General features: G+C 33.6%; 2 protein-coding genes across 19 annotated transcripts in view; one reads left to right on the forward strand and one right to left on the reverse strand.

Moving 5' to 3' along the window:
- Nucleotides 1-24,669, reverse strand: part of LOC134736030 (BEN domain-containing protein 2-like) — an 816,235-nt gene that overhangs the window by 753,965 nt on the left and 37,601 nt on the right. Inside the window, exon 4 of one of the 8 annotated variants that reach the window (XR_010119707.1) lies at nucleotides 15,241-16,489. The exons of the other annotated variants lie outside the window; for them this stretch is intronic. The gene's annotated coding sequence lies outside the window, so the exon portion shown is untranslated. Of the gene's footprint in view, nucleotides 1-15,240; nucleotides 16,490-24,669 lie in introns of those variants that run through there. 8 annotated transcript variants of the gene reach the window in all.
- GRIA4 (glutamate ionotropic receptor AMPA type subunit 4) overlaps nucleotides 1-24,669 on the forward strand; it is a 380,575-nt gene that overhangs the window by 302,278 nt on the left and 53,628 nt on the right. For 10 of the 11 annotated variants that reach the window (XR_010119696.1, XM_055272950.2, XM_055272952.2 and 7 more), the window contains 5 exons: nucleotides 1,186-1,290; nucleotides 6,383-6,493; nucleotides 15,025-15,231; nucleotides 20,690-21,060; nucleotides 23,029-23,227. Coding sequence is in view for 10 of the 11 variants with exons in the window: in XM_055272950.2 (XP_055128925.1) it covers nucleotides 1,186-1,290; nucleotides 6,383-6,493; nucleotides 15,025-15,231; nucleotides 20,690-21,060; nucleotides 23,029-23,227 (993 nt within the window). In the remaining variant the exon portion in view is untranslated. Of the gene's footprint in view, nucleotides 1-1,185; nucleotides 1,291-6,382; nucleotides 6,494-7,815; nucleotides 9,081-15,024; nucleotides 15,232-20,689; nucleotides 21,061-23,028; nucleotides 23,228-24,669 lie in introns of those variants that run through there. The other variant, XM_055272954.2, reaches the window with a different exon arrangement.

The following is a 24,669-nucleotide window of genomic DNA, read 5'->3' on the forward strand; positions in this document are numbered from 1 at the left end:
TTTATCCAAGCACAAACACATATTACAATTGCTACTTAAATATATCAAGCTATCATTTTTGGGACATTTCTAGATAAAATACAAGGTAAAATCTTGCTGTTTACATTTTATGTGGATGCATAATCGGGATAAGCTAGGTTATGTTGCAGTAATAAAAAACCCAAATCACAGTGACTTAAAACAACAAAGGAGCTTTTCTTACTTAGACACACGCTAGATTAGCAGGGGCACTGGGCTAATTGTAATCACTCAAGGATGTAGGCGGGCAGAGCAGTTACCATCTTGAATTCTGCAAAGGGAAATGGATAGTTGGGGGCAGGTTTCAAATTGGCAATTAAATTCTGTGGCTTAATAATATTACCTGTCCTGCCTATTTACAACTCATATGTCAGAAAGAGTCTCATGGGCCTAGCTAACCACAAGGGGTTCAGAAAGTATAAGCCCACTTGGGTCCTGGAATATTCCAGAACCAGAAATAATGACTACCTCTGGAGATCTTTCAATTGCTTTGTAACTTTGGATTAAGTAGTCAGTTTATTTTAGTCTTTTATAATTATACTAACACTATTTGTTCAAATAATTAAGGTAATATATACATATTTAATGTTTATTTGTTCAAATAATTAAGGTAATATATACATATTTAATGTTACATTTTAAATGTTCTGAAATGTCACAGGTTCAAAACATAAGCAAAAGCAAATTAAAAGGAAATTTGGAATAAAATATATTTCAATATTTTCAAAAATGTCCTTATATGTTTTTGCTTCTTATATCTTAATTTTAATATTAGCAAGGTGAGAATATGATCTGGCATAAGTATCAGGGTTATTTAATCCATTTTGTGGATTTATAGATAAAACTGAAAAGTAACCATAAAAAATTGTCATTCCTATAAAAATACTTTATAATTGAGGGAGAATTCTTCGAGTAAAAATGGAAACTTTATAATAGTAAAAACAAAATATATTCCTCTTCCAGGGGTATAGCAAAATTGCTTATATATCCCTTTGATATTCCTATTTCAGATTCTATCCCAATAGCTCAAATACCTACTGGCATTTCAGTTAGTTGGTTATAGTTTATAGTTCTACTTTTTTAAGTAGTTATAAGCCCAGCAGATGAAGTTAAAATTCCTATAAGTGAAATTGCAAGTGAACACATGTAGTTTTCTTTTTCACTTAGGTTCGAATTCAAGGGCTGACAGGGAATGTTCAGTTTGACCACTATGGACGTAGAGTCAATTACACAATGGATGTGTTTGAGCTGAAAAGCACAGGACCTAGAAAGGTGAGCCACAATCAAACTGAAAAACAGAATTTTCTGTTTACTTAGTTTCTATGTAACATTTTAAAGGCGTACAGAACACGGCTGAACATTTCCTTTTTTTGTGAGTACTTACAAATTCTTTAGTACTTTATAATCAATGCTGAGATAAATGTGTGTGTCATGTAACTGATATTTGGTAGTGTGCCCAAGCTGAAACAAACTAATTTATACACTGTTTATATCCCTTATCCAAAATGGATGCAATATTTTGGGTGGGGTTAGCAAAAAGAATCCCACAAAACAAAATTTGCTCTGCAGAACAGAACACAAAGCAGTAAAGAGACATAAGCACCTCAAGGTAGTCATTTATGAAATTATTAGAGCAAGTACAAAAAAACTACTTCTAATGGGTGAACATATTTAGAATAGGCTGGGTGTTCTTGAAGTAATCAACTAGATAAATTTCAATGAGCAAAAGAGAAGATGGATGGTAAGATTATTATTAGGCTGAGAGGGAGAGAGGAGAGAAACATCTAAGTTGTTCAGTAAGCTGCTGGTGCTAGGTTCCTGGATTTGGGAAGACAATTCTGCTAGTGGTAAGATGTGAATAGGTATAGGAGCGGTCTTCCCAGCATTCACGAAGTACTTTACACAGTGCAACCATACAGCCCCACCACAGTAATTGGTTATAAGTGTTTTGTAGCTAACTCATGTAATTTTTAACATTCCTTTTATCTAGGAACTAGGATGTTAGGAAAACAGATATTCAAGTTAACCTTATCTAAAAGCTATATTTGGCTGTTTAAAAAAATTTACAAAATATATTTTCATGCTTTTATGTAATGATAACTGCAATTTATGAAATGCCTGCTGTGTCCTAAGTACTGGACTTGGTGCTTGGCATGATTCCATCCTCATGACAAAACTATAATTTGAGTAGTAGTATTTCTCTTTTTTTCAAATGAGAAAATTATGGCCCAATAAGTTATCTTATCCAAAGCCTGTAAGTGATAAAACATATTTTACTCTTAGTATTTTCTCCCTTACTGATCTACATAGGAAGAGATGATTTCCTGCTGGAGGAAAACAAATAAAGGAAGGCTGCATGGAGGAGGTGGGATTTAAAATTGCCAGGATGTTAGAGTTTGGAAGGGGCAACAACCGAAGAAAGTCTTGGAGGCAGGACCATTAAAGTTAAGGTGATATATGGAAAATGGCAAAGGCTTTCCAAGTTGCATTTTGCTTCAGTCTACAATATGGGTGTGCTTCTATATCTGTGAGAAGTTTGGAGCTGCTATGAAAACCATCTCTAGATTTCCTTCTTCTTAATGGCATAGCCCACGTGCAGGCTGCCAGCTAATACATGATAAGCTGGAGCCTACCTGATCCAGATCAGGAGTGGCAGGAGATGGATGGCAGCCGGGGGGCCCAGCTGCACCTCACGGCAGGCTCTTCTAAGGAGATTGACTGAAGCAAGGGAAGGAGATGTTAAGAACAGCCCACTCTACCAGCACACAGCCAGCAACAAAAAAGAGGCAAGTTTTAAGTAGAGATCCTCTGCTAGCTGGGGAGCAGATAGGATATTCCACAGGCCCCTAAAAATGTTAATAGGTGGACAATGCTAAATGCTAACAGCTGGACAAAGGTAAGACTGGCTCACCTCCTTGCCACACACCAGACCTTGCAAAATTTGCCATTTAAACAGAATATTTTAAAATGCAAATGACAATTACTTATTTTGCAAAACTATAAGTGCAGAACGTCAAATCATTCTCTATGAGAGAAAGAATAGTGGAAAAAGAAAGCTGGTGGTAACTAGCAGTAATATGAAGTGGGCTATTCATAGTACTGAATCTTTTCATAGCCTATTGAACCATGATGGTAACAAAAATTAAGACTTTTCAAAAAGAAACTTAAGGAGTAAGTTAAGAGAGTGATGAACAGTACATCTGCACACCCAGCTGACACTCATCTAAGGCTCTTAAAAAAAAAAGAAATATGAAGTATAAAATGGTGTAGACTCATCTATCTTCGTTTTTCCGTGGCAATGATCAACTCGGGCATTGTGTCAGGAATATTAAACTTAAAAATGAGCTACCATGAGAGACACTATGCTGGTGAAACTAGGCAATATGTCTGAGAAGTGAGCAATCATTCTTGTAAATTGAACACTTGCCAGCAAGGGAGCTATCTTTGAAAACAGATCAGAGAGTCAACCCATCAGTTTGTCTGACTTCTGCAACAGGAAAATTGATTGAGAGTCTCATTAAGCAGAAGCCACAAAGCTCTTTCTGAAGTCTGAGCTCCTAAGTACAGCAGAATCTTCTTATCACTCCAGTGACCCCCATCCAGGGCTCTAGAGGGAATGCTCCAGAGTTGCATGGTTTCAAAAATCTTTAATTGTAAAAATGTTATTTGTTGAGAGCACATTATATGCCAACACTGTAATGGAAAATTGATGTGCATTTTTATATTCAATCCTCATGACAACCTAAAAGTAAGATATATTTTTTTTTCTCCTTTTATCGAAAAGTAAGGTTCAAAGAAACTAAGTAACCTGCTCAGAGATGCTCAGCTAGAAAAAGGTGGAGCTGCAGTAGAAACCAAAATTCCTACAGCTCTAGAGCATCACTCAAGATCTTGACTCAGGTTTCAAGATCTTGAAACATCATCAGTCCCATTGCCTATAAGGGTTTAGGGCTGGTGTGGGAATTAGGTCAGATTTGTCAGGGCAGGTCTGATCAAAGCAGCTTTCCAAGGAATCAACTTTGAGTAGAACAGGAGCTCCTCACAGCCACTCAGTCCCTATCTGTTCTCTATGTTCTAGGCCAAGACCATCCTAAATACAGACACATTTTCTCACATATCTTAGTATAGTTACATTTGCATACAAATCACCTTCAGAAGTCCAAAGAAGGTGAATATTTTTCTGACATCCTTTATCAATTTAGTGATTTAAATGCTTCCATATTTTTGCTCTAGCATTACAAAACCACTTTTCACTCACTTTTTGTCTATAGGAAAAATACCCATTTCCCTGTCTAATTAAATGAAATCAGTCATGGGAAAAGTTCTTAATAAAATGCAAAATGCTGTGAAGACTGGAGAGAGAAATTCCATCTTCTGTGAGGTCTGGGTCCAAACTTTAGGATTCCTTTCTTCAGGAACTGACCCCTCATGTGGACTTACTTCTAAATAAGCCCATGGTCCACATGAAATCTATCATTAATTGGTCCCACATCACAAAATATGACTTTCTCTTTTTTTAACTATAATTGCATATAGGTATAAGGCAAAAAAATTAAAGTTTGCTTATTATTTTAATTTGCTGGCACTTCTGAATCATTTATCTTTAAAAGTGGAATAACTGCAAACCCATGGTTTAGTTTTTAAATGCAAAATGTCAAGGTCTTGCCAATGTCTAGGTACTCTCCAAAAATGTATCCCAGATCTGTGATTCTTTCTGTTGTGGGACTCATTAATAAAGAAAAATTGTCTTTCCTGAAAATTGGCTGATGAGATCTTCAGGGTGGGTGCATTTTAATGGAGTGCTAAACTGTAAAACCCCTTTTCATGTCATATAACTGTCATGTGGAAAGCAGAGTTAACAAGAATCAACTGACTTAAGTACACAAAAGAATTGAGGAGAGGGTGGGTCTCAAATATATAGTTGTTTTAAATTAAAAATTTCACATAATTATTAATAAATGTCAACCAGAGATTGATTCACATGGACTATTGAAAAAAATTGCTGAACTTATAATTTTGGATCAAACCAAGAAGTGTAGCAAGCCATATTAATAAAAAGTCTTTTTCTCCATCTGTTTTGTTATTGAATTATATATGCGACACTTGTGAATAATCTAGTGCCTCTTTCTGACATGTTAATGCTTACTCTATTTTAATATGCTCATAAATACTAACATGGCAGTTGAGAAACTTGGATTAGGCAAGTGAGACTTCCAAAACATATTAGAACAAATAGTGAATACAGACCAGTGAGCAAACGCATACATTTTATTGGAGACATGAGTTTTATCAACTGAATCAAGAAATTCAAGAAAGAAGTTTGTCAAGCATTAAATGAACATCTATTTTGGAAGGTCGCATAGCATAATAGCAAAGCATGTAGACTTGGTGTCATATAGACCTGAGTTTTGAACTCAGGCCCTACTAAAGTGTAACTCTGTGTAATTTATTTAGCCTTCTAAAATGAATCCTCATCTCTAAAATGTGGATAATAACTGCCCCTACTCCATACTTGGTATGTGTATTAACTTTAAGACGTATACTTTTAAAAAGCATTGAGTACATTGTCTGCCTCAGAGCAAGCACTCAATATGTAATAGCCATTATTATTGCTTAATGGTCTGAAAAACCAAAGAATCCTAAATTTCCATTAAGATCCCATTGTAGCTTACTACTTTTCAGAGTACTTAAGTAATTACTTAATTCATTTTTAGGAAAAAGTGCTTGACTTCTAAATAAAAAAATAAAAATTTAAAATGAAAAAAATACAAATTTAAATGTAATATTTGAAAGCAAAAACATTGACCATTAATATTCATCTCTGATGTAGTTAGCATTTCAAAAAATGGTAAGATTGTTACCTAGTGGCTAGGTTATATCAAACCCAAAACCATTCCTGTTTTGCTTTAAGAATATACAACTTTCTTTTGCTTGAAAATATTCTGTACATGCTCTTCTTATAAATCTGGCTATTCCCTTTACTATACAACCTGTAACTTTATTGATAAAGTCACACAAATTAACTTAGGGGGCACCAGTCTATCTCACTAGAGGAGGGGATCTGCATAAAATAACGCACCGTGCTCATATTCCTTTTGGAATCACCGTTCCCAATTTCTTGGCCACTCCACTATTGTAAACAGTAAATTTGCCAAACATGTAACAAGACAGGATCCTTAATACCAGGAAAACTGGCTCATGAACAAGTAAGAACACTTCCAACCACTCTTTTTTCCCATTGGCTTTTGTTTTGTTTGCTTACATTTGTTTTGTTTGCTTACCTATTCATACCCTTCATTGTTCTAAGAAGAACTAGAGTAAATGCTTCTAAAATATGTTTTCAAGCATGTTCTCTGTTTGGCAGGTTGGTTACTGGAATGATATGGATAAGTTAGTCTTGATTCAAGATGTACCAACTCTTGGCAATGACACAGCTGCTATTGAGAACAGAACAGTGGTTGTAACCACAATTATGGTAAGTGTTGTTCTATGCTTCACGGTGTTCCATTTTGTCCACAGGCAATTTTAACTCCCCAGCAATGGTGAGCAGGGAGGGCAAAGCTGACTGTTAGCAATGGTGACATGGGTGTTCTGATCCACAAAAGCCTATTGAGGCTTTGAATAGGTTCATCCTAAGCTTTGAGTACATATAGTACTTTTATTTGTATTATCTTTTGTCACATTGTTGTTCTTGGAAAAATGCTCAGATGTTAAAAATTGAGACTGTCAAACTCTAGCTGGAAATGTATGAAATGCTAAGAACCTAAAGCACAAAACAGTGAACATGCCAAAGGTCAACCACCAATCACATAAATATATCCAGTAGTAAACATATTATTATTGTTACTATGTTTTTAAAAAGTCAATGTAATAATAATTAATAAAGTTTAAAATTATAATTTTCAGGTAGTTTAATCATCGGATAATGATTTGTATTGTCTGTTTACAGTAGTGAAGATGTGACTGTGAAGATTTTAATGAGCATGATTTATATAACTAAATGATTTAGGAATTAATTTTGTTTTATTTTTATTTTGAATGAGAAAAGGGTTTTCTTCCACTGATTATTTTTCTCATTGACCAGTGAGAAGCACACATTATAGTTTATTGAACTTCTAAAAATTAAGAAGAATACAATTGCTTCATTTGGCCACATCAAAAAATGAAAAATCCTCTAAATTTTAAGGCTGCTTTTTCAAAGAGATTCTCATGAAATTACCTTTTAAATAATAGAATATCTTATGTATTTTTCTCCTCTAAAGTCAAACATGCCCTTTAAAGTCAACGCTAGTCAAAACAGATCAACAATGGGTGATCTTTTCTGTTTCATTTAAAGTTATATATACTCAGCTCACATCTCTTTAGGCAAAACATATTTTAAAATATTTATGGAAACCTTACTCTAAATACAATGGAAATATTTTATGTAATTTAGTTTTTAGCTTTTGTCATTTTAGTTTCAGGTTTTTAGTAATGTTGAGTTGTTCCCAAAAGTGATATTAAGGTTAAAGCATGAAAATGCCACAGAGAAACCTTCATATGTTGCACTTAGTTTTAACTGTGTTGCATCACCAGTCAGCAATTTAATGTAATCTTGACAAGCCTTCAGCAGAAGTTTATGATTTTAGAATGCAAACCAACCAACAGCAGTTTTTGTGTAAACCTTCTAACTTAATTGTGTAATATTTGCATGGGACTTGAAAAGCAATATATATATATATATATATATATGTTTCTTTTCCTAAAAAAGACACAGTAATGGAAAGTCATACTTCAGTACAGTCCTCCTCTTTTCAGCCTCTGATGAAGAATCCTATTTTAAGAAATTGATCAAGAAAGAAAAGAGTTCCGCGCTGTTCGACCATTCCTAACTAAGGCTCAAGTCTTGTTCTCCAGTGTAGTAAATTTAAGCTTATTTTTCATGTGGGATTCTTCTTGGATGACCAACTCTGGACTACCAGAAAAAAAAAAAATTTAAGTTCTGTGACTTTTCTGAGATCCTAGAACAAAAGAAGAATTAATCTTCATCTTTCTCAAGAAATAGATGTTGACAAAGAATCACTTAGCAATTCTGACATATCAATTCCCCTATCTTGAAATGAGGTCACTGTACGTAAATGATGGAATTATATCACTCCATTTCCAAGGGTAGATTTTCTATAAGTAAATATCTCGGAATTTGTGTGCTTGTTTTCTGAATATATACAGTTGTTTTCTTGAAAGATCTCTTGGAATTTTGCCTGTTCTGTGTGAAATAAAGTGTTTTAATGTGCATTATAGGTATGATATAGAGAATCTCCTTTCCATCCCTGTTACTAAAGGGACTGGACAAATAATTCTCAAAACCAAAATACTGAGTCAATTTTGCAAGCATGGGTAGTTTTTAGGAAGCATGCTATCAAAAAAAAAAAAAAAAGATAAAAATGACTGAAAAAATCCAACTGTTTTATCTATATATATATATATATACACACACACATATATATAGATATATATATATATATAAAGGATATTCTGTAAAGTTATATGTTGTTTGACAGTAAAGCCATCAATATTTTTGCTATCAAAATAGTATAATACTAGTATCTGTCTTTTTGTATGAAAATGTAATCTTTATATAAATAATACCTCTGGTATTTGCAACTGCATAATCATTCAGTAATTCAAAAAGACATACTAGAATCCTTTTTCTGAAAGTGTTCCTTCAATTTGCTTTTGTTGAAAATGGTAGTCCAGGACCTGCGATATCCCTCCACTTCATTCATTATGAAAGAAATCCCTTGTAGATAAACAAGATATTGGCATCTGCATGTAATTATCCCCAGATTCAACTGAAAATTCCCAACACAGATGGAATTGGCTAGACATTTTAATATATGTGATACCTATATCTAGATATAGAAGAAGGCTGAGAGTGAGCACTGGATATAATTCATTTTGATTGAAATTGATATGGTGTTATTGTTCTTCCAGTTGTCTGTCCTTTGTGTATGTTGTTATTTATATGTTGACACACTGTAACACTATGTGCTATTGCTAAATAAAATTGATTGAGAAATTCAGTTATTCATAAATATTTATTGAGCGTCTGCTATGAGCTAGGCACAGTTCTAAGCCCTGGGGATATGTCACAGACAAAAATCCTGCACTCAATGAAACTAATAGTATATTGAGAGAAAGCAGACCAGAAACATAATTAAGAATTATATTAGCTATCTTTATTAAATATAATGTAGTGTTAGCTTTTATGGCTGTTGAAAGTTATTTTTTCTTGTAACAGTGTTGTATATCTATAATGGGATTTTCATTTTAATAGGGAATTTACTCTACCTGAATATAATCATACTGAATATACCACAGCAAAATCTAATAGAAAATAAAATTAATATCACCATTTTTATCTTTAAGCCTTGTTGACTAAAAATTTTATGAAATCAATAAAATTTATAAGACTATGACCATATTGATTTAACTTTTTGTATTAAAAGTAATCATTTCTGCAAATAACCCAAAGAAGCCAAATCTATTCCATGTGGTTTGGATAAATACAGCAATTGAGGGAAAAGCAGTTTACAGTAGATCTTGGGAGAAGGGAGGGTGGTGTTTTCCTCTGTAATCTTACTACTTTCTTGGCTATTGAACTCTCTGGAAAAGGGGAGATAATACAGGGATGTTTCAGACAAGCTCCTTTTTTTCCCAAAGCTTTACTACCGAAGTCAAGAGATGCTTATGATGTATTGCTCAACTACAAAGATATTTCTTACCATCTCATGAACACAACAATCCTTTAGGCAAATTTTCCATAAAACCAAATTTATTCACTCCAGTATCAGAATTATGTTACAAACCTAAAAGCAATTACCCTTATCACACATGATCTTTCCAGAGGTTACTTTTTGTACTTTTTATAAGATGTTTGATATTTTTTCTACTCTATGTAAAATTCTATAGATGCACTATACATATATATGTGCATTATAATAACATACACATGCATATTTATATAAAATTATATATATATACATACATACAGAAAATTAAAATGTATTTTCTTCCTTATACCAAATATTAATTTTCCTATTTCCCATACATCACTCACTGAAGAGCTTATAAATCAGTTAGTTTTTAAATAATTTTGGCTAAATTTAAATTTTTTCAGCCATTAGATTTACTCATTTTTTTTCTGAATTGAATAATATTATCTTAATTTTCACTTTTAAGAATTTTATCCATGGGATAAGTTATCTACATCCATTAAGATTTTTTGGAGAAAACCAAATATCCACATAGGAGACAACATTGGTTAACACTGATCTCATTATTTTAACAACTTTCAATAGTAATTGTAATAATTATATTTGTGATGTTTAGAAAATTTTGAAGCCTTTCTAAGAAATATTTTGTTTCAGTAGTTCCACTTTTGCTAAATACAAATAATCCAGAAAAATTTCCTTGGTAGGAAAATTATATTTTATTGATTAAAAATCATCTTAATCAATTTACATAAATACTTTCATAAGCAAGCCCTAATGTAGCAGCTTTAAACAGAGAGTGATTTCTTTCCTGAAAAGCAGAGCAGATGTAGAACCCCATTCATTAGAGAAACTATCTTAATATACAACTCATATTCACTAAGAAGTAATGCATTTTAAATAACTTTTAAGAAATTACTGTCCTGCAAAGCACAGTAGTTGATAATAATCATGGCAGGTTGTATACATAAGACAGAAAAAAGAAGTTACTCTATCCTTCTGATCATTCCATTTTTATTCAAAATTGAACACTTGGGAATTCATAAGGCTGTTTTACAAAGATACCCCACAAACCCTCCTTAATAATTTGCCAGAATTTATTTATTATATTCAAAAGATTTTGTATTTTCTTCCCCCATAGTAGCCCCCAAACTTTGTATTAACTCTAATATGAAGTGTTTGAGGAGCTACTTGCAGACAACTTATCAGATTGAGCATGGGGGAAATGAGGAGGTTGGGCGAATGTTGAGTATTTGCTACTCTTTTGGACTTGACATGAAAGGAAAGCAAAGCAAAATGAAAAACAGTCAAAGAAACAGCAGAGCTAAGCAACCATGAGAGACATTGTTCAAGGAAAGCCTAGCCGTTCTCTCCTTTAAACCTCCTCACCTCCCTGGGTGCAATCATGTCATTTCTCTTATGCTGTCTGCATCACTCATCTTGAATCTCAGTAATTGTTTATGCCCCTGGATGGGCAAAAAGTCTAACTACATTTCTAATCAACATCTGCAGTAAGCTGAAGCCTTTTCTAGTCTTTGTTGGTTTGCTTGGCAGAAAAACAATGACCTGATGGACCCCTGCTGTCCAAAATAAAAAAGAAAGAAAAAACTGAAAAAATGAAAGAAGACATTAGATAAATATTTTACTCAAATAGACATGGGCCTGCTTCAGAAGAGATAACCTAGCACTTGTTAATATTTACTTTCCTTTAGAAAACCTGAATCAGAATTTCTAACAAAATTACTTTATAAAGTTACTACTATTTAGGAAACACTGATAGGCCAGGATATCTTTGTATTTATTTAGTGCCTTCTATATGCCAGACACTATGAGAATACATTGAAAGGTTTTTATTTACACTGTTTACATAGATCATATGAAGAATTTCATTAAATGAATTTCATAAAAATGCAGAAATGCATTTCTTTAATCTTGTTCCCTCTCTCATTAAGTCATATGAAATCTCAACTAATGGCATATAGTTTCATAAATGCAGTAAGCGCTTCAAAATTTTCCAGATATTTCATTAAGTCATATGGAATCTCAATTAATTGCACATATTTTGATAAATGAAATAGCTTCAAAAATTTCCAGATATTTTAAAATGTAGGATCGGCCAAGCGCAGCGGCTCACACCTGTAATTGCAGCACTTTTGGAGGCCGAAGCAAGTGGATCACTTGAGGCCAGGAGTTCGAGACCACCCTAGCCAACATGGTAAAATCCCATCTCTACTAAAAATACAAGAATTAACCGGGAGTGGCGGTGTGCGCCTGTAATCCCAGCTACTTGGGAGGCTGAGGCAGGAGAATCGCTTGAACCCGGGAGGTAGAGGTTACAGTGAGCCAAGATCGCACTACTACACTCCAGCCTGGGTGATAGAGCACAGCTAGACTGTCTCTCAAAAACAAAAACAAAACAAAATATCAAAATATAGGGTCAGTTCCCACCTCTTTCACTTGTTAGTTCTGTGAAATTGAACAACTGGCTTAACCTCCCTGAGTCTTCATTGTCCCATCTGCAAAATAGGAAATGCCTACCTCAATGTGCCAGTGTCAAAAGTAAATGAAAAGACATGAAGAACTTTACATTGTGCCCGATACATAGTAAGCACTAAATAAGTAAGAGCTACTATTGTTTTTCACTACTATATATATATATATATATATATATATATATTTTTTTTTTTTTTTTTTGAGACGGAGTCTCGCTCTGTTGCCCAGGCTGGAGTGCAGTGGTGCTATCTTGGCTCACTGCAAGCTCCACCTCCCGGGTTCATGCCATTCTCCTGCCTCAGCCTCCCGAGTAGCTAGGACTACAGGTGCCCGCCACCATGCCTGGCTAATTTTTTGTATTTTTAGTAGAGATGGGGTTTCACCGTGTTAGCCAGGATGGTCTCGATCTCCTGACCTCATGATCCGCCCGCCTCGGCCTCCCAAAGTGCTGGGATTACAGGCGTAAGCCACCGCGCCCAGTCTACTACTATATTTTATTATTGTTCCTCACATCTTATACTCCTTTGCCATTATTACAAAAAAATTATAGTGACTTTGATTGCAGAGAACAAGGGGCATACTTTACTTATTTTTGTGTCCCTATCACCCAGCAAACTGACTGGAACACAGTAGCTGCTTAATAAATGTTTGATTAAATAACAAATATGTAGCTTTTATTGAAGTAAATTGTTCATTATATAATGTAGAGGGCATTTAGCAAATTAGATTATAAATACTAGCTAGAGAAACTTGCACACACAAGCTAATATAGTAATATATGTACTTGAGTAAAAAAATTCATGTGTTCAAATATTGCAGATACTTGTGAATTGATCTTCAACCATAGTACCAAATGGAGCTTTTGCTATACCCCTTTTGAAAAACTCTTAAACTTGTTACACTTATAGATAATAGTTGTATAGCCATTTCAATCTGAATTTAAGCATTTTACATATATGTGGCTCTTGCTTTTTTCTAAGTACTCTTCCATATTTTAAAAAGGTTATTGTAAAAAAAAAGAGAAAACGTAAGAATTAGCTCCTAATAACTATTAATATTTTATTGCATATTTTAGAAAATAATAATGCTTCACAACAATTCACCAATTTTATAACCACAATTCACCAATTTTAAAACCACATTTGCTAACCTCTTTATATTTTCACAATGTTTTCCATAAACTACTGCATAATTTTCATCTATCTAAAGAAGAGGCAATTGGTTGCCTTACTTTTATGTGTGGAAGAACTTTTTACCCGATTCCAGGGTTAGAATATTCATCAAATTCAAAAAGGTTGGAGATTTCTGGGTCATTTGGCTGTGCCAACCTAAGGCAGGATTTAAGAACACAGTAGAAGGACCAATCCTGGACAACTGCCCACTGTAGAATTATTTAGGGCATCTCTATGAGAAAATAAAATGTCCTATAATTCACATGTTTTATTAAATTTTTAAAAGGGGTTCTACATTTATGAAGTACTTAAAAACAAAATCAGAATTAGTGTAGGTTGCCATGTTATTCATGCAAAGTAAATTACCTTCTATTGTAGAGTTTTAAGAGCAAATTCAACTTCCCCAATTATGAATTTTCTGGGGAAAAAAGGAAAGACTTTTATGAGAGATTACCAAAAAAAGTTACAGTACAATTTTATAAAATATGAATACATTATCTCAATAATGTTGTAGCCAAAGGTGGTCACTCCTTGTCTGTAAATGACTGGAAAAACTCAGATGTGACCAAGGACTCTCTCCACATTATGTGTTCACCAGGTCTATCTTTCGTCGGTGGCCTTAGGTGCCACTTACAAAATCAAGTGCTTTTTGCTAAAATGTCTCTTTAGTGCATGTCTTTTAATGGTTTGGTTTAAGGGTGTGTGTGTGTGTGTGTGTATGTGTGTGTGTGTAACTGAAAACTGTCCAGTAATTATTAGCCACTGATAAACTTTTTCATTTTATCAGGATTTTCACCATAATTATTCATCAAATTTTCTGTCTCACTTGCTTAGAAAACTGAATGGGAATATCACCTCAAGTGTATGCTCATTATAACTGGAGGAAAATTATCAGCATCACTAGGGAAATGTTTTATAATATAATTAAATTTCATGCAGCACAAACCATACTTAAAGCCAAAATATTGGACAACATTAGGAAAGCAGATTTAATGCAAATAACTATTTAAGAATTTTTAAACTATTAATTCATTTTTTTCTTTGAATGATAGTGTACCAAGTGCCTGTTCTGAGAAAAGCATCTTGCCAAACACTAGAGATCAAATAAAAATGATGTAACCTTTTTCTTAAAGGAAGTCACAGTTGAATGTGGCTAAATAAGATGCAGAATATGGAAACCTGTGACCTTGAATTAGTCTTTTATTAGGTGAAGCTGACTACTGAATAGTCTTTAATTTCATGAAATATTTTAGAAATACTCATTTCATTGCCAAAGAATATAATTTATGCTTCTTTAGATAATTATTAACTGACACTTCTCCCATCACAGTCATAGTGTTAGGTTTTTAATACTTAATCCAATGGAAATTTAAAGATTTCAGTTTTAGTATCCAATGCAAAGCAATTTAATCTCTTGTAAGCATACTTATATATTCATCTGTTTTATTATTGACTTCTAGCTACACAAAATCAGTATGTGTACCAATACTAAATACAATCTTTTGTCAAATTCTGAAATTGGAAAGTTACATGAAGTTTTTCAAATGTTTTATAATTTCTCCTTTACAGTTCTACTTCTCTCATTATAGGAATCCCCATATGTTATGTACAAGAAAAATCATGAAATGTTTGAAGGAAATGACAAGTACGAAGGATACTGTGTAGATTTGGCATCTGAAATTGCAAAACATATTGGTATCAAGTATAAAATTGCCATTGTCCCTGATGGAAAATATGGAGCAAGGGATGCAGACACAAAAATCTGGAATGGGATGGTAGGAGAACTTGTTTATGGGGTAAGCAAATCAACTTATTGAAGAATTTATTTACACATACCTGAAACTTCTTTTCTCTTGGGCACATAACAATTTTTAAACGTCTGTTACTGTTTAATTTGCAGCTACATTCCAAGAGGCATATACAGTGTTTAAATCTTTCTGTATTTTATTAATAATGCAATCCACAAACAATGAGAAAAACTGACACTTGATAAGACCAAAATCAGAAAGAAGATAAAAATTCAGAATATGAAATCCTAGTTTTTTTAATTGACTTCAGGATCTGGAGTGACTATTCTTTTAAGTTTGATGCTGCCATGTGTAGACCTACAAAACAAATATAATAGTAATCTTGTATTTGATAACCATAGGAACAGGTTTCCTTCAACAATATAAAGGTGGTTGTTATTTTAGATAGTTATTTATACCTCCATTGTTTGTAATTACTCATAGATATCTTTTAAGTAATTGGTGAGGCAATCACTATATTACTTTATCCTCTATTAAATATTCATCAATAATGTCAGATTCTTACAATTCTGCTGAACACAGTAAATTTAAACTTTATGCAGTGCCATCATTTTTTATACTAGTATACATAGCAAAACACAAAAGCCAGAATTTATTCCAAAGTGGGCCTCACATGAAAGCATGTTATGCGCCTCCCTTGAGTGTACTTGATATTGAGTGTACGCATTCATAGCTGAGGGCAAATACAGCATAAATGTTCCTGCCCGAATCAGAGCAATATCAAGATCAATGTCTTCAGCTACCACTGCAAAATGTCAAAATCAAACTGGCAATTATCATATGCTAGTGATAGCACAATATTTCAGAAGGCCGGAAACCAAATCCATAGCTCGTAGGAAACTCTATTAATCGAGTAACCAATAAAGTAACATATACTTGAAATGTAATATGAAATTTCCTAAAAGCCAACTTATATTTCACCTTCAAAATGTACTCTGATTAATCCTCACAAGACCCCTTTGAAATGGAGAATTACACAGAGTCATCTTCTTCAGAAAACAATAAAGATAGAAAGATTTAGAACATAACTGAAGTCCTAGGAGGGACTCACTTTCCAAGCCAGAACTGCAATTCACCAGCTTCATGATTCTGCATCTTGCCTTTTAGACCATGAAGCAATGAACATTCTTTGCACAGTACAGTAAAGTAGCTAAAACCTCTGCAGAATGAGGAAATTGTTTGACATTATGAAGCAATTGGTTAGTTTTATATCCATAGGAAAGAATTGCTGACTGCTTAGGTGACCCTAAATGAGAAAAAAAAATGCAGTTTAAAAAAATAGCAAAATCTTTTTTACCACAGAGTTCACTGACTGTTTCATATTGAGCTTTAAATTCCAAAGGAAAAAAGTTTCTAAAGCATTTCTTCTTTGGTTAACATTTTAAACTTTTGATACAGTAAGCATACCTTAGATGTTAACATTATCAAAGTTGTTAGAACTACTGTAATTCATTCCCATTAGAAAACACTCTTGAAAATTTCATCTAAAAAAAAATCATACTTGGATTACCAGTTAGTTACGAACAGCATAACTGAACGGGAGTTAAGTTCTAGGGCATTTGTCATACATCTCTTCTCTGGAGTCCCTACCCACCGAGCAGCCCAGACTCACTCTTTTGCAAGTGTTCTGACAACATTTCATTCAGGGCAAATTGTTTAAATAATGAAAACAAAGGATATGAAGAGAGTAGCATAATTAGCGAAAAAGTTATGTCAGTGCTATACATGTCACAATAACAAAAAGTCCCAAAGTTATGCAGTTCTCAAAGAGACAAAAGATAACATAATGGTTATTAATATCATATTCATATTCATTCCTCAGCCAGTCTGCAAGTAGTTAGACTCCAATCTCTGATGCTTGAGTTGTCCACTCTTTTCCTAAAAGGAATCTTCTTCCAGGTCTCTTACACACTCCACAGTCTAGGTACTTTCCATTTTGGTGTCTGCAAAGTCTATACTTGTTTCTCAGTGTATTTTTTGTTTTCCTACTGCAAACACATACATGAGTGCCTGGTTCCCAGGGACCTAGGTAAAACTAAATCCATTCTCTTCTATAGAACAAAGCCTATTATGTCTAGATGATTAACTTTGCAAAGTTATTAAATTTGGATTCACTATATTTTTTTACTTTACTCCTTGCAAACTTTGTTGCTATAATTGTAATGAACAGATTGTCTGTGAAGCATTTACATGTTATCCAACACACCATGTGTGAGACCCAGAAGCCCAGAACCTCCCTCACACTCAGGGCTTTTTGCTACCATGCCTGTACACTAAAGCCAGTTCACCCTGATTTCCTGCAGCGTGCTGCTTCAGGGTCATCTCCTGGGCCTCTACCACACTTGGGGTGTGTGTGTGTGTGTGTGTGTGTCTGTGTGTGTGTGTGTGTGTGTGTGTGTTTTAGTCCAAGGGAATAATTCTCAAAGCACATTCCATGGTCCACTAGCACCAGAATTACCTGTGGAGACATTTTATACACTCAATTTTGGGAATTACTGAGAGGTCATGAAACAACACACATGCAACATCCCGGATGTTGGCAGAGGAAGCCCATGCGTAACCTATCTCTACTAGTCTCTTTCTAGACTCTCACATATCTCTAACTTTTTGAAAGTGTCCCTCATTGGACATGGATGTCACCACTTTCATCCAATGTTCACTTTCTATGGTACTTAGTTTTCTGTTCAGAAAACACCTGTATTTCTTTTCATGTGTCTTTTTAAGGCTTCTTCCCTCACTAGTGGGAACTTGTGTAAATTAAAAATTTCAGAAGATACCTCACAGAACAATGTAGTATGTGAAAGGAGGCATTTCAAGTAAGTGAAAAGATGTGTTATTTATTTATTCCTGTTGGTACAGGAGGATGACTACTTGGAAAATTAACAATTTTCTAACACTTCATTATGGAAGATACCAAAAAGTGATAGGAGAATTATAGGTACTAGAATAAAATATATAATATTGATAGGAAAATGATTTTTCTAGAACATGAAACCAAAGGCTGAAAACACACAAACACAAATAATTTTATATGGCTACGACAAAGTTTAAAACCTATGTATTGCAAGAAAAGACCTTGAATTAAGTTATGGAAACAAAACAATTGATGATTAGGGAAAAGAATTGCAACATATATGGGAAATAAAAGTGAATATTTTAAATATATTTTAAAGTGCTCACAAATTAGGAAGTAAAAAAATGAATACTCAATATGGAAAAGTGGGGGCAGATTATGACAGTAATACATAAAAGAACAAGTAGCTATTTGTTTTATCATAACAAATTCAAATTAGTACAAGGAGATCTAATTTCCTTCCAGAAAATTGGTGAAGACAAATAAACAGAGCTTTTCTGAGGTTTAAGACTGAACATGCCTTTACATAGTGCTGGGGACAGTAGAAATTTGCATAATCTTTCTGGAGAAAAGTTGGGCAAAGCACATTATGAGCATTAAAAAGATTATTACTGTTTAGACTGGCTATTCCATTTCTAAAAAGTTATCTTAAATAATTAAAGCATGTGTTAGGATTTGTCCTCAAGATGTTCACAGCTTCACTGTTTTAAATTTTGTAAAACTGGAAACAATATGAATATCCCTCAAACTTAAAATATGGTCGAATACATTTTGACATTTTTCCAATAAAGCATTTGCAATCATTAAAACTTACTTTTAACTTGTATACTAAAATGGAAAAGTGTTCATTATATTATTTGAGAAGAGAAAAAGAATTGTAAGATGTAATGTTCTACATTATTCCCTTTTAAAAGAAATTAAAAATACTCTTCATAGAACAAAGTCTTTCAGAGTATATAGAAAGAAAAAACAAGAGTAGGTGATGGGAATACAGATAACGTTTCCTAATGGGCTGGGTCACACCAATGAAATAATTAAAATATGCCAATTTTTCTACAGCTAGTTCACATATCACTTATGTAACAAAAATTATACACATAATGATAGCTATGGGGAAAATAATAACCTTCCAGCAATGGTCTGACTCTTGTATATATGGCCTTTTATGATGTAAACAAAGCTTATTCCCTCTTGAAGGCATATGTGGTCAATTCTCAGTCACCCAGGGAGATGTGACTAAAACGTACCTTCCCCATTCTAACCCCCCAGTTGCCCTTGTCGCAAGCCCTTGGCCACTGTATAGAACCAGGAGCCTGAGGATATGTAAGAGTCATTGCAAGAGTGGCAGCCTCTATGTAAGAATTTGTGTGTCTGAGCATGTTTTTGATTCCATTTTAATGTCAAGTATATTCCTTTTAAAATAAATAATCAAAACTCCCTTTTATTTGTAGATCATGTGACAGTTTAGTTTTCACACTACACTTGATTTCATTTGATTTTAGAGGTGGGATGATTTACACTCTACACCTTATTTCACTTGATTTTAGAGCTGGTGGTGATTTAACAGAAGCAGCCCAGATTCAAATCCCAGAGCTGCCATGATGTGTGAATCCCCTTTCGCTGAGTCTCAGTTTCATCATCTAGACAATGATAAACATACGATTCTTATGAGGACTAAAAGAGAAGCTATTCAAAATATCAGCATCAGATCAGCATCAGCCACAGAATCTCCCAATAAATGCTCACTATTACCTTATTAAGGCTTCCAATAAATAATCACAATAACGTTATGAGGTAAACAGGGAAAAAGTATCCTTATTTTATAGCTGTAGAAACAAGCTCAGAAAAATTGCTCAAAATCACAGAACTCTGAAAATGGAGGCTAGTGCCTTATGATTATAATACCCGAGAAATGAATCCACTGTTTTTCAAAATCTCTTTTTTTAAATAAAGGTAAAGAAATCAAAATATGTGAATAGCCAGAAATAAATGCCCATTTCCAGATTTTTGTGTGTGTGTTGAATTGGAAAATATTGTCAAACAACGGATTTTCTTTTATCATACTAGCACAGGCTTTATGATCTGTTTTCTCATAGCTGGAAAGGAATAAAAAAGAAAAGACTGTTTGAAATTTGCAATTCATAATATTAAGGGATGGCCAAGTAATGAATCAGTGGCAATGCTCCAAATGAAACAGAAAAGGCTGCAACATAGCAGCATTCCTGGCCAGGAAATTCACAAATTCAGCCATATGGAAAGACTGTCAAGTCTCCTCTGCACTGTCCCAGATCCTTAAAGACTAATACAGTAATTTGAGTTCAAGTTATTTTTGCTTATCCACTCTTTCTCTTTTTTCTATCCTTTAATCTAATTACTGGAATCTATAAAAATGTTTTATGCAATTTAAGTTATATCTTATGAAAAAATTACTATTCATTTTTGTACCTATCACTAGGCTTATATATTGTTGGCACTTCAAAAATAAATGTAGAATAAATGCATGACTGGTTAGCTTTAAATGGATCATTCCAGTGCTAATTGCTTCATGCAATTCATTAACCTATGTGTCTCCATGTGTTTTTTCTCTTATAGAAAGCAGAGATTGCTATTGCCCCTCTGACAATCACTTTGGTACGAGAGGAGGTCATTGACTTTTCTAAGCCCTTCATGAGTTTGGGCATATCTATCATGATCAAAAAGCCTCAGAAATCCAAACCAGGAGTGTTTTCCTTCTTGGATCCTCTGGCCTATGAGATTTGGATGTGCATAGTCTTTGCCTACATTGGTGTCAGCGTGGTCTTATTCCTAGTTAGTAGATTTAGTCCATATGAGTGGCACACAGAAGAGCCAGAGGATGGAAAGGAAGGACCCAGCGACCAGCCTCCCAATGAGTTTGGCATCTTTAACAGCCTCTGGTTTTCCCTGGGTGCTTTTATGCAGCAAGGATGTGACATTTCACCCAGGTTAGTTTCAAATCTCTTAAGTTCTTCACTGATTTCCCAGTAATTCTAAATGTTGTGCAAATTATCTCTCTACATGTTCTTTTCCTGAAGACAGAGGACTATTTGAAACACAGAAAAAAGACTTGCAATTCCCAAATAGCAATTTCTTCCAAGTTAGCACAAAATGTGGATATATCATAAACATTAACTTTCTCAATAGCAAAGAAACTATGCAATCCATCAGAACTCTCAAAAATCATTTAGTATTAATATTTCATTCATTGGTTTGACAAATGGAAACTGGAACCTAAATTGTAGAATAGGAATTCATTTCCATTTTGTTTCCTTTTAAAAAACAAATACTTTTGCTATTATTGCAACTTTTTTGTATTATTGTTGTTGTTGCTCATTTTCAGAAATTAATGTTGGACTTAATTCTCATCTCACATAGCTTAAGGGAGATGCCTGGAACCTGAGTCAACATAGTAGGTACCAGATATACATTGTTTTCTATAGCAATGCATAAATTAGCTAAGCAATAGGCAAAAAGCCAACCATGCAAACACTATGCTAGTTTTATGGAAATGTTTTTCAGTATCTGTGGAGTCATGGCTCCCTTCCTTTGGATACCACTAAGATATCATTTAACCATTATATTCACCAAAAATGCAGGCTTATTTTGCAAGAAAAAAATACCTTATTTTTCTCATAGAGAAAGTAGCTGAAGGTATGAGAAGAAAAGTATTTACTTTAATGGTTGACTATATATTAGCATCACAAATATATGGGTTTCTTTCTTTTTAGAAATGTATGCTTTCTCAAAAAAGAGGCATTTTGGGCACAATGCAATTTGTGTTTCTTAAGACCTAGGAAAATTATAAATATGTTTAAATTCCAATAACATAGGAATCTGACTTGAAAACTTTCAATTAATGAACTAAAAAGAAATCAAAGTAAGTCAAGCAATGGTTTTTAAAATCCAGGATTAAGCAAATATTAAGTTAAACCCAATAGGTGTCTCCTTTATAATAGCAAGTATTATAATAAGGGAGTGTTTTGACTTTGGAAATGCTATGAAAAATATGAAATCATTCTTCAAGTTTTAAAACAAATGTTTTACAACAATTTGCCCCAGGAATTTTAAGTAGTTTGATGGTTACAATAAGTGAGTTCAATGATGAACATTCTCTGGATTTTTTTACTCACCCCCTTCTCACATTTGCTCTGCACTCACACTCACCCACACATCCTTGATACCAGAGAAAGAGTGAAGAGAGAAAATCGTATACGTGTGTAAAGATACTCTGAGACATGGTTCAACCTCCACTTAGCTCAGGAATGGACTATCAAGCAAACAAACAAAAAAAACCTCAACTATGGTCACTTCGAGACCAATTCTAGACCCTCATCGGGTCCAATCTCACCTTGGCCTACATCCCATCATCCTGGGAGGGCTCTGACTGAAGGTAAAAACAGGTTATTTCCTTTAGTCTCAGAAAGGTATCTACCAACTTGCTTCAATCTAAGACTGCAGTCACTGTTCATATGTATTGCTACTTTATGGTACCACAAAGAGAGAAACAATGCTGCCAGTTAAGCCATGATACTATATTTTATCTCACCAACCACAGGCTGCATCCTAATTTCAGAGATGCTAAGAAATGAGGGCAGGAGAGTATTAATGAATTCAACTAAGTATTCCCCTTGCACAGCTGAAGAAAAGCTATTAAGTTTTACATTTCTGCCATTTTCTTTAAACAATAAAAAGGAAATGGTTGTCATATTTTCAGTGGCATTTATATATTAAATACATCATAGAAGACATCAGATTACACAGAAGTCTAGAATCATTCTTGAGCAGACTCTCAGAAAATAAAACAATACTTGCAATTGTTATTTTTAAATATGCATGGTGAATTGATGGTATTTCTTTTCTTTCTCTATGTTGGTTAAAGAAAGGAAAATGTGCATTATTTTATCCATGTTTAGATCCCTCTCAGGTCGAATTGTTGGAGGTGTTTGGTGGTTCTTTACACTCATCATTATATCATCTTATACTGCTAACCTCGCTGCTTTCCTGACGGTTGAGCGAATGGTCTCTCCCATAGAAAGTGCAGAAGACCTAGCCAAACAAACAGAAATTGCCTATGGAACACTGGATTCAGGGTCAACAAAAGAATTCTTCAGAGTAAGTTAAGGGAAAAACTAAAAATGAAATGTTTATCATTTTGAAATTCAGGCAATTTTTCCAACAATTATACCATCGGCTTTAGCTATTATAAGGCTTACAAACACAATAGTAATAGCTATGTTTAAGGCTAGTACTTCCAACTGGATTTTATAATCACTTTAATTTGCAAAAGGTAATTGACTTACTCATATTGCAAGAGGAACACTCTCTAAGGAATAGTAACAATGAAAAGGTAATTAAAACAACTTTATAACATAATTTATCCAAAACATTCCAATGTTGATAATGCTATGATAATATTGGATCTGGTAAGATTGGATTTATGTATGCTTTTGGGCTGAGAGCATAAAAATGAAAACTTGACTTTTGAAGAATACATTCAACTTGCTGCGTTTGAAACACAAAACCTTAATTGCAGATTATACTACTTATGTGAGTTATATTATTCTATAACCTATTCTGTAACAATGAACTTCACAGCAACATATTTGCTTTCTCACAAGGTAATAACAGCAAGAATTTTTCCATTCTAGGCACCTCTCTAGACATTGTATGGCATTTAGTTTGTGCTGATTTCTCTGCTTTGCAGATAAAAATTTTCCAACTGATATAATTGTATTACATATATGGATACATGTACAATTGCATTATATATATGGATGTAATTGCATTGCATGTCCCTTTGACCTTCCACTGGAACAACAGAGGTTTTTATTTTAGTTTTTTTTAGTGTTTGTTCCATTATGGGGATGAATTTTTTTTATCAAAAAACCCTTTTTCTACTCTCTTTAAATCCAGAGCTATACACTTGGTAATGTCTGACAACAGATAGGCATTCATTTTGTGACTTCAAAACCCAAAAATTAAAAAGTTGCCAGAGTGACATTTTTATGAATATCGAACTAGGTAAAAATGAACACATTTTATATTTATGTCAATTGTTTAAACACTAGAATATTTAATAGTATAGAAGACAGAACATATATTTTATTACTTTCTAAGCTTTTGTGTGAAAGTAATAATACGTTGTTCGTGCCTACATACAGCACTTGAGAGATTACATTTCCATTTTAAATGAATTTATTTATAATCTTCTCACTCAATTCAGCTTAACAATTATAAATGACAAAATGTGCTACTCCTTAGGCCAGCTTTAACTTTTGTATACTTGAATTTCTGTAAGATATTTATCCTTTTTAAAGAAAATTTGATTATAGTATCCTAATATACTTTAGATGTTTACATAATATCATATCAAGAGCAAATCACTCAAAAACTCAAACTCATCCTTGAGCATTGTTTAGAAAAGAAACCAGACAATGAACAATGTACTTGTCAACAATTTGGAGTATTATTAGGTATAATCTAAAATGTATAAGTTAATTACAAAACACTTATAGATTTTCTTAAAACTGTAAGTAATATTCATGACAGTAGAT

This window comes from Symphalangus syndactylus, chromosome 3 (genome assembly GCF_028878055.3).
Source record: "Symphalangus syndactylus isolate Jambi chromosome 3, NHGRI_mSymSyn1-v2.1_pri, whole genome shotgun sequence".
Taxonomy (NCBI): Eukaryota; Metazoa; Chordata; class Mammalia; order Primates; family Hylobatidae; genus Symphalangus; species Symphalangus syndactylus.